Here is a 19,264-nt window from a genome sequence, read left to right on the forward strand (position 1 = left end):
CTCAGCTGCTATTTTTGCACATAGTGTCCACTCCGCACAAGGCTGGATCCAGACTGTCTGGTGCCTTGTATCACTCTCTGTTGCTGTGTAGCCTCAGTCATTACATTTCTCTCAGCATTACACCTTTCTTGTGCCAAATATACAGTGTGTTGCATCGCCTCTACAATTCTTTTACTAGATGCCGTCACGCCAGAGGGAAGTCTGTCCTCCTCTCAGAAAAGGAGGCCAGTGTATCACGAGTTGTGATGGGCGACTAATTGGGTTTTATATTTCTGTTTCTTCTGCAACCTTCAAATGGAGAGGCAAAGCTAAATGGGATACAAACAAACAGAAACCATTAAGAGATATTGTATCTCAGGAGACCTCCTAGTTAGATAAAGGATAAATAAATATAAACAAAAACCTAGAACCAAAACATCCTCTGGAATTTCCACCCAAAACACTTTGTATTACACTCCCCTGCACTAAACAGCTTTGCACAGGAGTGTCCCAAGTAGCAGTAGGAGACAGTTGAGGCCTGTGATTTAAGGCACAGATGTTTTATTATCCCATATAAATTCACTTGATGTGTTTAGGGCTACATCCCTACTAATACACATTTTAATTTCAAAACTGTTTTACAATGAAACCAGTCTCCATATACACAAACATTTTAGCACCTTTTCAGAAATAATCTCCATCCAATCTATGCCTGCAAATGTCGATCATATGACCATTAACACTAGGCATGTGCATGCCAGTGTAAACAGGAGGCTGATTGTTGACTCTGTGGTTAGTTGCTCAGTTGCAGAAAACACTACAAAGGGGTAAAAGAAGATCAGTCATGAAAAGTAAGACCAGGATTCCTTCGCATGGACCAACAACGTGATGGAACTGTATAGACAGTGGAAAACATAGACTGAGAGCCGTTGCAAAGCAAGTACAGTACGAATGATATGACCCAATAAGGAAGCCAACGTGGGTGTCTTCATCATTGTTTTCAAAAGTGTCCATTTCTGCACAGCCAAACTTAAATGCAATTCAAACAAAAACAGGGTCAGCAGTGTTTTTATATGTCTCAGCTTAGGGGTTCGAATATGCAGAATATGAGTAGTGTGGACGCTAGGCGTAAACACAGCAGTAGTTAAATGTTTTAAAACGAAAATATATTAGTGTGGATGTATCTGATATTTAGAAAGCCAAGTGGAAATTCAGCCCAGACGAACTTGACCTGGATTAAAATTAGATATTTGAGATGCATTCTAGCCACATTTTCAAAGGATGAGAATTAATCCATGGTTTCAGGTTGTGTAAGTAATCTGTCTAACTGTAAACTATGTCAGTATGCAGCCTGTTAAGTAGCCACAGTTGTAACAACATCAAATCAGTCATCTTTCTTCCTGTCACATTAAGGCAATAGGAAAAAAACAGCTCCAGTGATTTTGACACTTATGGTTGTACTGAGGGCATTAAGCAGATGTGTAGCTTTAATGATCCCTGATCAGTGAAACCATTACATGAGACAGCACAATGACCTGTGTGGGTGAGCTGGTGACATTGAGCTAGTGCCTGTGATGGCCAGCAGAACTTTTGTCCTAGTTGCCTAACCATGTTTTTGTGTTAGTTGATGGCTAGTTGTTAGCTAGCTAGCTAAACTGACATTTTAGCAGCCACCAAACTGCTTCAGGTGCCGCCACCCTCTGGACTGGAGAAGGGTTGACCCCGATTTACATCAAATGGTGGGACAAGCAAATTGGAGGCAATCCAGTTTGGCTAACGGAGACGTATATAAGTGGATAAGAGCAAACAAATTTTGATAAATTGGATGCAGATACCATCTGGATCAAGTGTAAAGGTGTCCTTCCTAGATGCTATTGGAAGTAATTGGACCTAATCATCTTTTTTGTGCCTGGTACAGTGTGTCGATGGTGGAAGAACATATGTAGCTTTCAGTACATGGAGAAATATAGATGTGTTTAGAAAATAGATTTGTGTAAAATGCTACAGTTCTGACAGCATCTCAGTTAATCTTGTAACACGTCATGGCAACAGTGTGAATGTATTTGTCTCTAAAGTATGATGCCCTGTGTTAATGCTATATGCCAACATGTTAAGAGCTCCAGATGCTAAATGTTCACCCCTCCCTCACCGCCTCACCTGAGATTAAAACTGAATCCCCCTCTGCCACACCAGCTGTTGAGCGTGTTACTGAGCCTGCTCAGCTGGCCATAGCTAACCAGACACCCCTCACATGCCAATCACTTTCTCTGCTTTGATGTTGATAATAAAACTAAGCACAACACCGAAAAAAGGGGCTAATTATGTGGATAGCCAGCGGCTTGCAGCTGACATTTTAGCTACTGCAACCCCCCCCCTTTCAACTTGCCACCATCCTCTCATGAGCCGTTTCACACAGGCAGTGATGAAAAGGAGTGATAATAAGGCGAGGAGGAGTAAAAAATAAATGAAGGGAGCGAGAGGTTTATTTAAGTGGGACCACCTTGTGTTTTGTTTGAAATACAAAGAGGTTTGCATAATAATGCTATTCCTAGGAGGTCTCGTTGAGAGTGGCTGCTCTACACATCATTAGTGGAATGAAGTCCTTGCAGATTAGTATGTGTGTTTGTGTGTGTGTTGATGCATAGCAGCATTTATCCACCTGTGTTTGGCAAAGGATAGTGGTGCGCCTCCAATTCCCAGCACTTCTCTGTGGCAGTGCATAAACTTAACAGCACTTCCACCCAGTGCGACAGCAGCGATCAACTGTCTCTCAAGTTGTTTAAACTTTCCGTACCCCCAAAAAACTCAGTGTCCCCAATCAACGTTCCTCCTCCTACGAGGCTCTGCAGAATTCTAAAAAGTGCTGGGAATCAACAGTAGCCGGCAACATCAGGCTCTTCAGATGATTAACCATGTCATTTGCCTCCCCCATCTCCCCAAACCTGAGCAGTTGGAGCAAAGTGATAATTATGAGACAAGAACGATTCCAGGGAAGTAGGAGGAAGCGCAGTGAGATTTACTTGCCAATTGGAGCCTTTGTTTGGCCCCGTTCGAGGCACAAGAGCGCTGCTTCCTGTTTCTGCGAGAGACGCTTTAATCTAATTAAAAGCAGATTAATGGCGAGCTGACTGGCATCGCAGGAGCTACAACAGAGGCTTAGTAAAGGGGGAAAATACCCCCCTCTAGAATTTGCCACTGTCCTGTTACTAGTAAACAGTAGATGAAATAGTGGTCGTAAACAGTCTAGACCGTTGTAAACAGGAGGGCCTAAATGCACCCTGAGGATTGCTGTCCTTGTGTACAATCGAAGGAGAGGGTCAGATGGAGCAGAGAGGAGTTCAGCGCTGGCAGGCGTCCAATCATCTGTCCCTCCACTGAGGTTTTACTCTGAGCATAAAATCAGTCAGTTACTTTGTGTATCAGGCAAGCATGATGGTTTAGATTATATTTTATGGATTTAACTGATGCTTATATCCAATGCGACATCGAATTTGCACACTCCTTGTTAGCAAGTAAGCAGAAGAGCAGAACGGTCAAAGTCTCAGTGCTTTAACAGCGTTCCTGTGACATGAAAGAGATGAGTAGAAGAAGAGGAAGTATAAACAGTCTAAGGAGAAAGATGTAAGCTTCTATTTATGTAAGAGAGCGAGAAGAGTGAGTGGGAAGAGGGCGACATGAAATGCTTTTTTGGTGGTGAGGTTTTTTCAGCATCCACAGCCAATCTGTTTGACTGGTCTATAATCATAGTATTTTGGATTTTAATGTGCATTTGATTTGACGATGGGTTCATTTAAGCTGGCGGGGGCAACTCATCTCATCCTCACTGCCTTTCATTTGACTCCTGTAAGCACACACACACACATACATACACACACACACACACACACACACACAAACACACACACACAAATCCTAATTCATACAGCTGTCCACAAACACAGCCTCTCACACACACACAAACTCATTTATGTGCACAAGCAGTGTCTCACACACACAGGATGGTCAGTGCACTGTGCCCTTTACCACGAGGGTGGTATTATGTGGCTATTAGAGGTGCTGTTGTTTGTCAGGGTGTTGCTGAGAGAGATAATATTACCTGAGAAAATTGACCACAGCATCCGCTATGTGTGTGTGTGCTGGTGTGTGTGTGTATATGGGGGAGAAAAGCATAGACTGTCATCCTCCAAGGCGAGAGTTAATCCAGAGTATCCATCACACTTTAGCGTGCCATTTCACAAAGGGGGGGCTGGTGAGGCCAGAGGGAGCGTTAAATGAGAGATGGGCGCTGACACCGACCCAGACACAGGAAATCCCTCCGCCGTCAAACACCATCACGGCGGTCATCACGCATCCCAGACGCAGACTCTAGCCAGAGATGGAGGGCGCACTTATTTAGGGGCTGAGCTAGGTGGAGCTCAGCATGTTTTTTCCTCTTATAATTGGTCGGAATTAAAGATGACATACAGCCAACACCAAAATCAGGAACCATGCACATTTTGTCATATTTCGTGCTTCTAAAAATACTCATCTTCTCCTGGTGCTCGCAAAATGACCCCAAGCAAAAACAGCCAGAGCAACTTAAAGGTCCCGTACACCCACACAGGTCAGTGAATTGGAAGGAACTGTGATGGGCATTACCTGTTTTTTTTTTTTTTTACCCCAACGGGTGCTCTATCAGTTAAGTCAGGAAAATGTCAATCAGCCTGTCGTCACCCACATAGTCCTGAGGAAAGGTCTAATTAAGCACAAGAAGTGTCACCTGTGTGGGTGGGTGGGAATGTGACTGTGTAGAGGCTGTGGCACACAGGTGGAAAAACAACAAATGAACCCAGATGAAAGCTTTTAGAGCAATTAATACACAGGGAGACAAAACAAAAGCACAACAGCCAAAGCAAGAGGACCTCCAGAGACAAAACAAAGAGATGTAAAGAAACACAACAAAGCCCCACTGTGACGCAAAACCAGACTCTTATCACATCCAATCACAGGTTGATCAATTAAGAATAGAAAAGTGGATAAACTGCTCATGAGGGCAATATTTGACATATGCTGAAAACTGGTTTTACATCAGGCATGGAATATTTGATCTGGCAAAACATTGAATCGATTACTTTATTAGTCATTTGACCATTTGCCATACCCCGCCCCATTTTAGTTACTGTAGCTTTGCCTAACAAGCTTTGCGTTCTCACATGGCGCAGTTTGCAATTATAACAGAGGTATAAGAGTTACTACACAAAAAGCATACTTAACTGGAGATAAACATACTCGTTAATGCATTTGTTTCACTTCAGCCAGCACCTCCTAAACTCCTAAACAAGACTATCACACTTATTAGTCCCCCATGCACACTGCGTTAATGTCAAATACCTGCATCAAGTTTTGGTAGTGAAAATGTTCTGTGTTTAGCTTTTTATTGGCAACAAATGTTGACTACTGACTACAGACATATTGCACACACGTGGTTTTGAGCTGTAAACTAAATGATATGACTGTAATGTGATGACACTTATCAAGGCTGGTGTTAGTATCAACATGTCTCACCAAATTTTAAAAAATCTGTTTTCCATGCGTTGAAAATGTCTCAACACAGCACCTACTGTTTTAAATCAGACCTGAACCTTGCAAGGCCAAAGGTGATATAAAGTTGACTGTTTGGGACTTGTCTAGGTCATGAAATTTCTATTTTACGAATAATATGTTCACACCCTCTAATCAACTTCCACCTCACACATCCATGCCCCACCTCTTAGCCCTTTGCCCACTTTTTAGCACTTTTCAAAATTATTCAGCGGGTGGAGTCAGGCTCAGAACTGGGGGTGAAGTTACTCTTTAGAACAGACCTCAGTGCAGCTCTAGTCTGGTTATGTGCGTGTGCGTTAAAGCTGTGTCCCTTTCCATCATCTGTACTGCAGGCCCAGGCTCCAATCAGCCTCCACACCACCCCCACCACTCCTTACCCCACATCTGCTTCAGTCTAAGGCTTCTATCTTCAGTCCTCGTTCCAGTCACTGCCATATCTATATTAACCCCCCCCCCCCCCAACACACACACACCCCAGCAGTCCACAGGATTATCTAGGCTTATTCCCGAAGGCTTGGACACCCAACCTCCAAACCCCCATCCCAAACTGTCGAGTACATCATTTAGCCTGTGCTGCAGTGCCTCAGTTTTTCTTCTGGAAGATTGTAGATGGCTTTTTTTTCTGTCTTTCCCCTCTTATAACCATCTTGTTGCCCTGACATGATCCATGCATCTCTGTGGACTATTTACCATGAAAGCTGTCCCATCCACCATACAGCATTCACAGCTCTTATCCACTTGGTCACGATTTCCTCCTCCTCTCTAGCCCCCTCCCCTTTACTCCCTCTACCGTTTACCCTCCTCTTCCTTACCCACTGTATTATTCCTTCTCTCCTTGCTCCTTGCTCCCTGGTCACCTGCGCTCTATTCCTCCTCTGTCACTCTCCTCCTCCTCTGTTGATACACAATTTCTTCATGAAATCCCTGTCAGATGTAGGCAGATGTAGCGTGTTGGAAATCGACTGTACGCTGGAATTTGTGGTGAAAGCACAACAACCCTGACAACTTAAGCTTGTTTTTCAGCCTTTCAGGCACAGGTGAGCGAATAAAACTGCCAAACAGGAAATAGGAAACGTTGTCCGCTGCCCCCCCACAGCTTTTCTCTGTGCTCTCCCCCCAACCCCCCCCACCCCTCTCTTTATCTTTATCTCTTTCTCTCTCTACCTATTCCTTCCTCTCTATCTCTTTCTCTCTGGCAGGCTCTTGCTGTTGCCTGAGTTTCTAGTTTCGTTTGTGTCTGGGTGAGGACGTGACTTGCCTGGGTAAAGAGAGCAAGCACTCAAGGTGATGCTGAAACAAACTACACTCTTACTAAATGCACACACACACACACCTACAAACACACACACACAGTCATACACAGTAATACTCTAAAAAGCAGATACACAGGCCTCTCCACTCTGAAGCACTTGAGCATTTGAGAGAGCTGTTGCTGCAAAACATAAACTTACAGGGAGCACGAGCAAGGCTTGGCCACTAATTGCAGCCCTCGGGCTAGGATTTTGACCATTTCCTGTGGAATCATGGGAATTGTAGGTAACGTTGAGAAAGGTCTCTATTAAAAGCTACTTTGGTTGCCAAATTGGCCTGCCAGTCACTGTCTTCAACTCATCACCTCTGAATTAAGTGCATCACCGAAATAAGCAAGTTGCTGTTATATGAATTGCAGGTTGCAAAGCAGTTTGTTCCTTTTTCCTTGTTTTGCTGTTGCTCGCCCAACTGTCTCACATCAACGTCAGATGAACAGATTTGTTAGTGGCGATGGAGAGGGGTTTCCATAGCAACCCTAGTACTACCACTGTTCACTCTTTCATCTCTACATATTGTCTACCTCAATAGGTAGAGCAATTTTGGCATTGTTTTCCTGCATTTTGTGTTTGTGGTGGAGATATGGGGGGTCATGAGAGAGGCAGGCTGAGAGAAAAGAAGAAAGAGATGGTGGGAGAAGGCAAGAAAGGACAGAAGAAAGACAGAAAAGAGCAACGGATGGAGAGAATAAATGTTCTCAGCACAGCGGCAGGCTCCTCTGTATCTGTTCTCCATCTGCAGAAGACTTAATAGCACAGTCCAGACATGCATCTGTGATGTGTGTGTGCAGTATGTCGGATGCTGAGTAGTCGTGCAGCTTCATGGCTGAGTGTGTGAAGCGTACATCAGCATAAGACAGGCTCCAAAGCTGCATTTACATCATTTGGGATGGAAGGTAGCAGTGGGAAAGATTACCATGTTTATGACTTGAAAGTTTTCACCTCATTGGATATCTCAAGATTTATTTTCTCTCTCTCCTTCTCTCTCGTCTTCATGGTGTTGGTTAAATTATTTTCATCCCTGATAGCAATGCCTGATCACCAAAGCTGAGCAGTATTCGACCCGTGCTGACACGTGTTGACACATGCAAATAGACTGCCGAGTGGGGTATCATTGTGCTTCATTCTATACTGGAGATTCAAACTGTCTTAGCGGGTTTCAGACTTAAATCCGCCTGGGGTTGTAACAATGCGGGGGGCTGCGTTGGTGGAAGCGTGGTGCTTAACGTGAGACATGAAATTCAATCCAAGAAGTTTGAGCAACAGATCCATGAATGTTAAGGCCTACCAGTTGTCAAAATACGGCACAGCGCTTTATAGTACTCTGGCAGAGGATATTACAACTCTGGAGTGTTATCACAGCAGCAATCACATAAAGGGATACCAACCAGCTTTGTATCAAAACAATGTGGGTAGCAGTATGTGTAAATGAACTATGGCAGACTTCCCTCCATCTTACCTGCTCCCAGATCTCCCTGCTCATCTCTTAGCAAAAATCTGCATTTCTTAATGGCCACCACCACAGAAACAAAGAGTATAGAAGTGTATGAAGACAGAGAGCTGCCCCCCTCTCTCTCTCAAACTCAGATTGAACTGTAAAACTAGGCAAATATAAACCAAGGTTCTGTTACTGCGTTGCGTTATTAGCACCTAAAATGTTTCAGAAAATTATTTTAGTTTACCATTTAACTGTTAGCTATGACAAGCCGGCCGCCATTTTGTTTTCTTGAGCAAAAGCAAATGCCAAAGCCATTTTATTCTGTTTTCTGTGGTCATGTAGCACAAGTATTTGCGCTTTTCTATTGCATAGACAGTCCAGTTTTATGAAAAGAACATGTTTCCAACAGCTTGTGTGAAAAGTTGAACCTAGTTCCCTACAGCCCATCAGTCTTACTGTACTGTTCAGACCTATATTGACAATACTATAAACGGACAAACTTAATATCTAGGTATATCAACAGTAATACCACCAAACCAACAAATTACTTGCAGACAAGACACTACTAATGGTTACAAATAACACAGACAATTTGAACACTCAGTCACATGTGATGTTTGTCATCTAGCACTATGCAATGATTACTGATTGCAGAGTTGATTGTCTGAGGCTTTAAAAACACTGCACGTTGTCAACATAGCTCTTTATTCTTGAAATTAGTGTTAAATTACCTTGAATGGCAAAGTTTGCCAAACATGAGACTTGTATGTTTGCATTTTGTACAACTTGGAAAAGTTTCCCATTTGTAACTAGGGCATGTATGTTGGCACAAATAGTGTTCAGATTTAAGTCAGAAACTGGAAATTACAATATTCACATAATGTGAACACGGCATACTGATTCAGTGTGACAGTTGGCACTAATTGTGAAAAAATACCAGGAGGATACATGCTTATGTTGGTCATGTTGAGTATCAGAAGCTATACTTTTATTTCTTTTGGCTTTAACAGGGTCTAGAATTGGTAACAGTGCTGTTTTTAAGTGCTGTCACACATATCCTAATTCAGATTTGAGTGAACATGACTGGCCCAACGAAGTGGTAAATACAACTTGGAAAAAGAAATTGACTCCCCCCCCCCTCCCCCCTCCAGTCCATTTTGTTATTAGTTCCAAGTAAAAGCACCTGGATCCATGACATACAGCTTTTACCTGTGCCAAACATGGAGCTAGCAGCAGCTGGTTATAGCATAAAACAGAGGGAGAACCCATTTCCCACAAGTGACCTTTGTGGCTGCATGCACAGGCTATTTGTACTGTCTGTCTAAACATTAGGCAATATTAACTTTGAAAGTTGAATCATGGCAAATTGTTCCAAAAGGCTTTTTCATACTCCACATAACAGAAAAAGTGACATATCTCGTCAATATGTTTTTTCATCCAAAGGGAAATAATATCTCCACCTGACAGAGATTCTAATATAAACTAACACTTTCACCTCAGGCCCTGAAACACTATTACATTAGCAGGAGGAACATTGGAAACAAACAACCAGAGCATTACCACTGTTGATCCACTGAGAGGCCGGATAGCTGCGAGGCACATTCTTGAGCGAGCCACAGAAAACTTAATACAACCATGGCTCAAGAGTGAGAGACCCACTGGCTCCATGTTTCTGTCTGAAGTTCAGAGGTTGAGGGAGCATTTCCGATGGACTTTGTTAAAGAAGTTCTTGGATGTTTCAGACAGTTTGGTGTCTGTTTGTCAACATGTTTTTGCTAACGGTGTTCATGTGTGCTCTGTGAACCGAAAGCCCACAGCAGGACTTTGCTGGCCTATCAGCAGAGAGAAGAGGAAGTACTCCCCTGTCACTGCAGAGGCAGCTTGCTGAAAAGGGTCCTATTGTGCTAAATGGTAGGAAATGAGCTTTCATGGACCAGATTTTTGGTTCTGCTTGAGCAAGACCCCTGTTGTGGAATGGCAGAGTTTGAGGGAGGGGTTTGTGCTGCATATTCGCCTTGTGCCTTCAGCAATATCTCCCCCTCTCTTTCCATCCGGCCTCTTTCCCCAAATCCCTCTCCACTCTCTAAAACCCCCCCATCACACCAGGACATGTTTGTGGCCCAAAGCTGATGGGTAGCTGTCCAAGAGATGGGCCTGTTGCCACCTTCTGCCTCTCTTTGTCAACATCCAACAAACTAAGGCCAAACCACCGTGTGGGTATGCTAATGTGCGGTGCCCGGGGGCCACCCGTAGAGATGCCAATCTGCAGCAGGGGCCAACTGGGTATGAGAGGAGAAAATGACGCTTTGACTCCTGGACCCTGCCAGTGTGAAGGGGTGACCAGGGGGTGAACGGCCTTTGCAGCCTGGCAGTGAACTCTGTTTTGGTTCCACCAGGCTCCAAGTCTGTCAGGAGGGCTGTGGAGAGAAAGAGAATGTGGGCCTCCATCACATGTTCTCCCTCCGGCTTAGGATGAAGACACTTGCGTGTTTTAAATCAACTGAAATAGACACAGGTCAAATTGTGTTTGCGAAAGAGTGTTTGTTTTCAGTGTAACCTGCATGGAGTAGCAGATTTTCACAGTGGTTCGCCACAGCAGAAATTACACCAGAAAGAGCAGCGGAAAGAGAATTTGAAAGTCAATTAAGTACACTTTTCTATGATTTATACGCAGCATTAACATGCATCTCGTATCTTGGGCTGATTACATTCACGCCTGACATTAAGATGCAACTCCAGAATACAAATGGAATGACAACACTCAGATTCCAATACACGTCACCTCCTCTAGGAATACTTTTAGATACATGAATACACTTTAGAATTGACAGTAATCATCAATTGTGCCCATCCCCAAGGATACTGCCCTCCATTCTTAACAAGTATGTTACCACTGATTTATTTGCATGCATTCCTTGATTGAAAGCACTCAGATGTATAATATGGCCCAATGAGCCTCCCAAGAGCTGATTTGCTTGCATTTACAGATGATTTCCATGCATCAAGTCCTGTCCAGTTTGATTATCTACTATGCATGGGAATACTGACACTGTCTAGCACCATACATGTGGTGCTCCTCCAAGCAGCGACCAAAAAAATAAGCAGACTTTGCAAACTCTGTACGACTAAAGGCAGAGGAGTTGAAGGCATTTCTCGTGCCTCTGTGAACCTTGCCAATTTACTTGTTTTGTTTACGTGGCTCCACTGCTCACCTTTTGGTTTTTAATGAGCCAGAGAGTCACGACCATTATTATACTGGTGGCATAATACTTTTAATGATGTGCTGATTTAGCCACGGCCCCGCTGTGGCTCTGCCCTGCAAAAGTCTTCATTAGCGCTGTAGCACTCTCCCTTGTGCCTGCATGTACTTATATAAAGACGCTCTTACATAAAAAGGTGGCTGACAAGGTTAAATGTGCGCAAGTTTTCTATGTGGACTGAGACTGGAGACTCGACAACTCGAGGCTTTCCCACTGAAACTGCCTGATTTATTTATGCATGTGTTACAGAGGTGGGGAATGTGACCCTGTGGTCAGCATATGCTCGATATTTATTTCTCCCCTCTATTCCTTATCATGTCCTCCATGTCTTTGCCTCCACTGGAGAGACTGGACAATGAGAGTGAGAGCTGTACTGGATGTCATCAACATTCCAATTAACCAAAAGTTAGGAGTGCAAAGGTCAGAGGCTGTGTGTTATTCAGATATTCCCGTGAGCATAGAATGGCTACAAAAGAGCAAAAAGCTGTTACAGAAAAATGTCTGAGGCTGACAGATAGGAGGGATTTATTTATTTTCTGCAGTTTGTTTTCTTTTTTTTTCTCCATCTGCCACTCTCTTTATCTTCCTACATCTCTCTCCAGTCCTTTCACAGCACTGTAAAACTCCCCCATGAGTTGTAGAAAGTGATATGCCATCATGTCCCTCTGATTCGATGGAAGTGCTGTGTGCTGGAAATGGAGCAGTAAATAAATGGAGCTAGCACAGCGCTGGTGTAGAAGCAGGAAGAGACCCTGTACGCGTTGTAGCCAGACTGGATCGATGAACATCACTTTTTGACATGTCCGGGTGAGGGCTTGGGGTGTGTGTGTGTGTGTGTGTGTGTGTGTGTGTGTGCGTGCGCGTGCTTGTGTGTGCGTGCGTGTGTGTGTGCGCACAGAGGTGTTGGCAGAGGTGTGTGTCCAGTTCTGCACGAATGCAGCCAACTATCCTAGAGGAAGGCAGATGGCTGAGGGAATTGAGTCAGTGAGGTGTTTGTCTGAGTGTGAGTCTGAGAGGAGAGTCTTCATTATGTTCACATACATGTATGAGTGTGTGTGTGTGTGTGTGTTTGTGTGTGTATGTGTGTGTGTGTGTGTGTGTGTGTGTGTGTCCTCCTCAGCCATCAGTTAATCCATTATCATTTACCAGCCTGTCAGACCGCTACACCTTGGCTTTAATTGCAGCCAATAGTGAGACTACTTGAACAGAATTAAACTATAGCTCTGCACTGAGCATCACTCAATCACTTCAGCTTAACTCTTTTAACCCAGTTTTCACGCACTGCAGCGCCACAAAGGCCCTTCTCTGTAGTACCCAGGCACTAATTGAGCTTCACCTCAGTTGCAGGAGTTGTCACCATCATTTACTGCTTTGAAAAGTAACCTGCTGCTCCTCCCCTCTCACCTTATTTAGGGATGAGCTCAGATCTCCGGAGCATTTTGTGCATGCGTATCTGACTGTGTGTAGAGGCACAGCTGTGTGTGTGTGTGTGTGTGTGTGTGTGTGTGTGTGTGTGTGTCTCCCTCAGCAAGGGTTATGAAGCAGAGCTCAGCAGGAGTGTTGTAAGGTGCCACAGTTGTGTGTGATGTTTGTCACGCCAACAAGCAAGCAGGGGGAATAGACATGCTGGGCTCAGCGCACAGGGAGATGGCAACGTTAGTAACAATATAATGTATTCATTTATAGATTTTTTTTTTGTTTTGTTTTTGAATCATTGACAAGATATTGTCTTCAACATTATGTAATTATCATTTTGATATAATCTTTTACTTTAGTTATTAAATACTTTGCAGATTCGTATTTTTCATGCAAAACATGTAATCATCCCATAACTTATGACCCACTGTTATAGGTTATACTTTACAACATTATTTAAAATTGTGAGAATAAGCTTCACTTCAATTAAATAAATTATAAACGACTGCTTGCACAATAATACATAATTTATAATCCAATATCAACATGTATAATACAGTAATATATATGGTTTATGTGTTCATTATCAAGGAGGTTGCACGTGATAATCCTGTAGGTTTGTCAAAGTGACTACATATAAAGATGGTCAACATCTTTACACCCTCTTTTTATAGCATCAGATAACTAATTAAAATCAAACTTATCAGAAAAACAAACACTTGAACATACAGCAGTGGGATAATCTAATTAAAGCCAGAGTCTCTGCAGTACTGAGTTTCAGCTGTCCAGCCAATCCCAAGCTCACTGATTGCTGCACACAGCTGTCTATCATGACACTGACACAGCCACTCCAACTCTTAAACATACTGTGGTGGTATAAGAACTACCTAAAATGACAAAAAAAAAACCCATCTTATTTCACAATATTTGATGTGTACTTTGAGTTTTTAGTTTGGCTCATGTCTCCACTATCCGGGAGGGGGCAGGGTTCATGAACTATACTGCAGCCAGCCACCAGGGGGCGATCGATATGTTTTGGCTTCACTTTTGGGGAGCTGTCATGTCATTTATCTTTATTATAAAGCTAATAGTTTGTCACTATAACCTACTCCTTTAACATTTGCAACCTTGCCACCTTGTCATTCGATCCATTGTTGCTATACAGATATTGATTATAGATTCTTTAAATAAATTTTCCTAACATACATAATTTTTAATGCTAGACTTTTTTCTGTAATGAAGGGTTTTTCCACTGTAGTAATTCATCTTCTACCACAACAAAGCTTCTGAATACTTATTCTACAACTGGTGCCTGAGCCTGTCCCATGTATATGTGACTATAACTAGATGTATGTGACACTGATGTTTGAAAACATCAGTATACTCATTGCTCTGTGCTTGCATGCACTCCACATTCCACCACTGGATATATCCATATTTAAATAATCTCATCATGTTTGCAGTCTGTCACAGAATATGGGGCTGTGGGTTGCCCTGAGCAACACCAAGGTCACGTCACACTGACAGCTCATCTCCCCTCTGAATTGTAATTCTGCCTAACAAACTGACAACTCGCAAGCCAAAAGGCTAGCAGGAGATGACTGATGACAACACTGCAGTATACAATTGCCAGAAGAGCTCAACCTGGCTAGTGCTTTTAGGAAAGACCTAAGGCTCTTGGTGCTGACATTAAGCCCCTGCTAAGGACGCTGACTGAAAGCTCTGGCAGAGATATTCTCTGGCTCAACAGCGAGAAATTCCACTTAGGATAAAGGAATTAGTTTAAAGGCCCAGTGAATTTCCCTCCATTCTCACCCTCCTTTGTTGAACAGTACATGTCTTTTTTTTTGTCTTGAGTCCTTCATTTGTAAAAGGGCAATTTCATAAGTCGCTTCAGTTGGTTGCCTGACCAAGACCCCAGGAATTACAAGATGGAGGAAATATGGATTTGCAGATTAAGTTACAAAAATACCGTTATAAAAAGCACAGCCTTGGAGTGCAGGCGAACTTGGCAACAAACGTTCAACATGGGCTGACATTTTGTGCAGAGAGAATGTGCCTTGGAGATGAAGTGTCTGTCAACAAGACTGCCTGCAAGATGGTCTCCAGTTTGCTGAGTGTGCACCCAGTAGGCCCAGAAATATGAGGAGCATGCAGAATGTTGCTGAGTGTCTGGTTTGCAGACTCTCCCCTCTTGCGTCGCCCCTCCGAGAAAACCTATTGATGTGATTCATGTTTTAGCACCTGGTTACAACCAGGGGTCTTGCGCATGACGGCTCCTGCTTCTGCTGCTGCTTTGAAAAGAAGTTTGCGATTTCTCATGCAGCACCTAACAGTAACATCCTCCCGACCTGGCAGTTCCTCCCACACACATTCTGGAGCAGGCTTGGCATGATGTTGGGGTGGGGAAATGCCGCAGGGATGAAAACCCTGCCTTTTTGAGTGTTAACAACTATGTAGCTGTGTCTGAATCTGGCAATCCCAGAGCGCGACCAAGCTTCCGCTCTCTGCAAATTACGGGTGTGAGATGTGGATTTAGAGGCACAAATGTCAGTTTGTGTGTTTCTGTTGTACCTCTCAAGCACACAAATGACACTATTCCCTTTTTCACTGTTTTCTTTTTCTTCTGTTGAAAAAAAATATGTCAATAAAAAAAAGGAGACATTACCTTAAGATGCCCTCTTAAGGGTTTTGATTCATGCTTTTACACTTGGACACAAGTCACACTCACATTACAAAAAGATCTCAAAAAATGCTCCGAGGGCCTTGTCAGCCCTTATGCATCAATCAAATAGGGTTACAATATATCCCTACCCACATAATACAGGGGTTTTCAAATAGAACCTTGGAAATTCTGCCCTCTGAGCGCATGGGAAGAAACAGTGGCTTATACTTCCTTTAATTTGAGCCTAGAGGGATAGAAGAAGGATTTGAAATTGCTTGTGTGCTATTGTAGAGGATAGGAAGGAAGCTGCTCGTGTAATGGTCTTTCTGTAAAAGGAGATTTTAGCCACCATTTTCAAAGCATCAGCTAACTTGTGATTCACAGTGCTGAAGTCTGTTAAAGCCTTACAGAGTAATAGCAGATTGTCCCCTCTGTTGAAGCACCATGGCCGTACTTCTGGCTTTGTTCTGATTTCTTTCTCCAAAGACATTCACTTTGCACTTTTGTCATTGATTAAGATGTTGTGTTCTTCCATATGGAAGCAACACACCTTGAGATTTGTTGACATGACTACGTTTTAAAGGAGTACTTCATCCACAAAATAATAATTTCCATACCAATTACTCCCCTCATGTTGCATTGAACTTGTGAGGAAGACTTTGTTTTTTCTCGCATGCCTCCATGGTAAACAAAGAATCCAAACACTGAGAAAGTTCTTAATGAATTGGAGTAGAAGGGGTCCACATTTAACAACAGCAAAATTATATCAAAACATCTGTTTACAGACTCATGCAGTATAATCCATGTCTCAATTATCCAGTTGTATGCTCAGTGCTTCCCAAACACATGCATTTTCGCTGAAACCTTACTATTTAAAACACTTCTGAATGCACAGTCTCACGCATGGACAAGTAGCACGCGTGCATTTGAACTCAATGAAGTGCACAAGCAGAGTTCAAACACACGCGCTTTCCCAAGTGCATTACTTATATTCAGAAGTGTTTTAAATTGTAAAGCTTTTGCAAGTGCACAAGTTGTATGAGAGTTTGTAAAAGATGTTTTGATATAGTTTTGCTGCTGTTAAACATGGCCCCCTATGACTTCAACTCATCAAGAATTTTCTCGGTTTCTGGATTCTTCGTTCACTGTGGAGACATGCGAGAAAAGCAAAGTTTTCTTCTCAAATTCAATGTAACATGGGGCAAGTAACTGATATACAAATTATCTTTTTGTGGGTGAAGTATACCTTTATAATCTCTTTAAAATAAAGAACATGCACTGAGTTGTTAAAATGTGCCTTTAGGATAATCAAACTAGTAAAGAATTGTTTTGCTCAAGCCATTAAAATGTGACGAGATGCCTCCCCTTCCTGTGGTGTGATGTATTCGCCATAAAAAATGTATGACTCCCTCCAGAGATGTGAACAGCTCGACATGACCTTGACAGAAGAAACATCCTCGGTCTCAGATCCCTACCTTTTAAATGAATCGTCTCGCGTCTTGTTGATACCTTGTAAAGCACTTAGCGACAAATCTGTTTGTGCAAAATAAGAAAAACCCCATATGAATAAATTAGATTTGATGTGATTCAACGCCTCTGTCTCTCCCTGTGCCTGCTCTGTCTAATAGCTGATAATGTAATTACGTTTCCATCAGAGGGAGGCCTAATGATTGACTGTGGTGGAATGTGTTATGTGCTAGTGAGATAAACCTCCCTCTCAAATACTTTGGGTTTGGTCGGGTCAATATTTTCTCCTTGTTGTGTACTCCTCATTTATAACACTGAGGTGTTTTCAATTATAATGCTTTTGGAGCGATACGAGGCACTGCTTCAGCACTTGCAGCCTATTGTGAAACCAAGTGGACAGACTTTAATTTCCATCCCAAATTTTGTGGCATTTGTCAAGGTTGCTCTGCTGTTACCAGAGGCATTGTCCATTCTGGTAAGCCCAGGCTTCTGCCCTGTCTCCCCTTGCCAAAGAACTCTCCCCATGGTCCGAGATAAACCTCAGCACTGTACCGCCGGTACCTTCACACAGCCTAATTGGCCAGTCTGTCTTGCCAGGAAGTCTAACCAGTTTTTTTCCCCTCTGTATTTCCCTGCAGGCTTCGAGCTGCTGTATCAGCCGGAAGTGGTGAGGCTCTACCTATCTCTGCTGACGGAGAGCCAGAACTACAACACCCTGGAGGCTGCTGCTGGGGCTCTGCAAAATCTCAGCGCTGGACAGTGGACCGTGAGTCCAGGGTTGGGGAGGGTGCAACACATAAACACTATGTCCTGTCTGACTTTTAGATTTCTTTTCTCGTACATTGCTTTCTTGCAACGTCTGCCCTCATCACTGACCTTTCAGTAGCAGAAATCTGCAATTGTGACTGGAGCAAAAATACAGAGTCTGATGGGCTTAAAAGAAAACAGAGGTGCTTAGAGCCACTAACAAGTTGTAGATACACTGTTTCTGAAAACTTTATTGCCACTGTGTAAGCTTAAATAAATTGCAAGACCGAGGCACGATCGAACCAGGCAGCAGGTAGCTCCAGCACAGTCCTTTCATTGATGTTCCCTTTTTTGGTCACAACCATCCACTTAGGTGGGATTACATGACTAGATAAGGGTTAGATAACTAATGTACACCAAAGTTTCATCTCTGTTAGATGTTTGCCTCTGATGATGGATGATGCGAGATCCTCCAGAGCCAGGATCAGACATTTATTCCAATTAGAGCGGCTGTGGAGCTGCTTAGAGGCTGCCTGGCTTGCAGGCAGTAGTAAATTATCAACAGGGAAGGCTAGTTGTCGAATGCCAGTTTATGAGCAACACCTCGGGCAAGAGCAGTCACTTATGTTTTTTAGCAGGCTGGTTGCATTCAGTCCACGGCAGCGCTTCTCTTAACACCCGTGCATCAGACTGTAAACATATCCGTCAGTCCTCTGAATTCATCAGCGGCTCCAATCCTTTATACCTAGAGTAGAAAAAACACCCCGACTCTTGATTTTTTTTTTTTCTTAGTTTCAGCCCCTGGGTCTCACATTTTGTGTTAATAATTCAGCAGTAGTGATTTTCAGCTCAGGTGAGCATTTTGAAGAGGAATCGTTGTTTCCTTTGGTGTGTTTTTTTGCCCTGTTGGAGCTGATCAGAATGCCTGGCAAGGCTCAAGAACCTGTGGAGCCGCTAACCCATCACACTGTCACATCTGGACAAAGCATGTCCCTGCTTCCTGGGAGGATATCAGAGCTTCTTCTTTAAATCCTCCTCATACTTTGCCACTGCTCAGTTCTGTAGCATGATGTTGATCTGTTTCTTAAGGCTTACTACTGCCACCTGGTGGTGCAGCTGTGCCTGTCCTCTGCTTAATTACATCTCTTGGGGTACCAGCGCTTAGAAGATAAACCCTTTTATGTCAAACTTAATGTTTCATGTAACAAAAAAAGAGAAGTAAAATCTACTGATGTTTAAATTAAGACAAATTATATCACATGTCCATTCAGAGCCCCACTGTGAAATGCTGTGAATTAGTCAGGCACAAGGAGCTGCGCTGAGCTGTCTTGTACAGAGTGAATGAATGATTGGGTGTGTGTGCATGTATCAGTTGTGTGTGTGTGTGTGTGTGTGTGTGTGT

At 43.1% G+C, this 19,264-nt stretch overlaps 1 protein-coding gene across 9 annotated transcripts in view; it reads left to right on the forward strand.

Annotated features, from left to right (window-relative positions):
• The window catches only part of arvcfb (ARVCF delta catenin family member b), a 322,620-nt gene that overhangs the window by 286,799 nt on the left and 16,557 nt on the right, over window positions 1-19,264 (forward strand). For all 9 annotated transcript variants that reach the window (XM_049577961.1, XM_049577962.1, XM_049577967.1 and 6 more), the window contains one exon: window positions 17,754-17,881. In XM_049577961.1, the coding sequence (XP_049433918.1) occupies window positions 17,754-17,881 (128 nt within the window). The remainder of the gene's footprint in view (window positions 1-17,753; window positions 17,882-19,264) is intronic.

The sequence above is a fragment of the Epinephelus fuscoguttatus genome, linkage group LG6 (assembly GCF_011397635.1).
Source record: "Epinephelus fuscoguttatus linkage group LG6, E.fuscoguttatus.final_Chr_v1".
Taxonomy (NCBI): Eukaryota; Metazoa; Chordata; class Actinopteri; order Perciformes; family Serranidae; genus Epinephelus; species Epinephelus fuscoguttatus.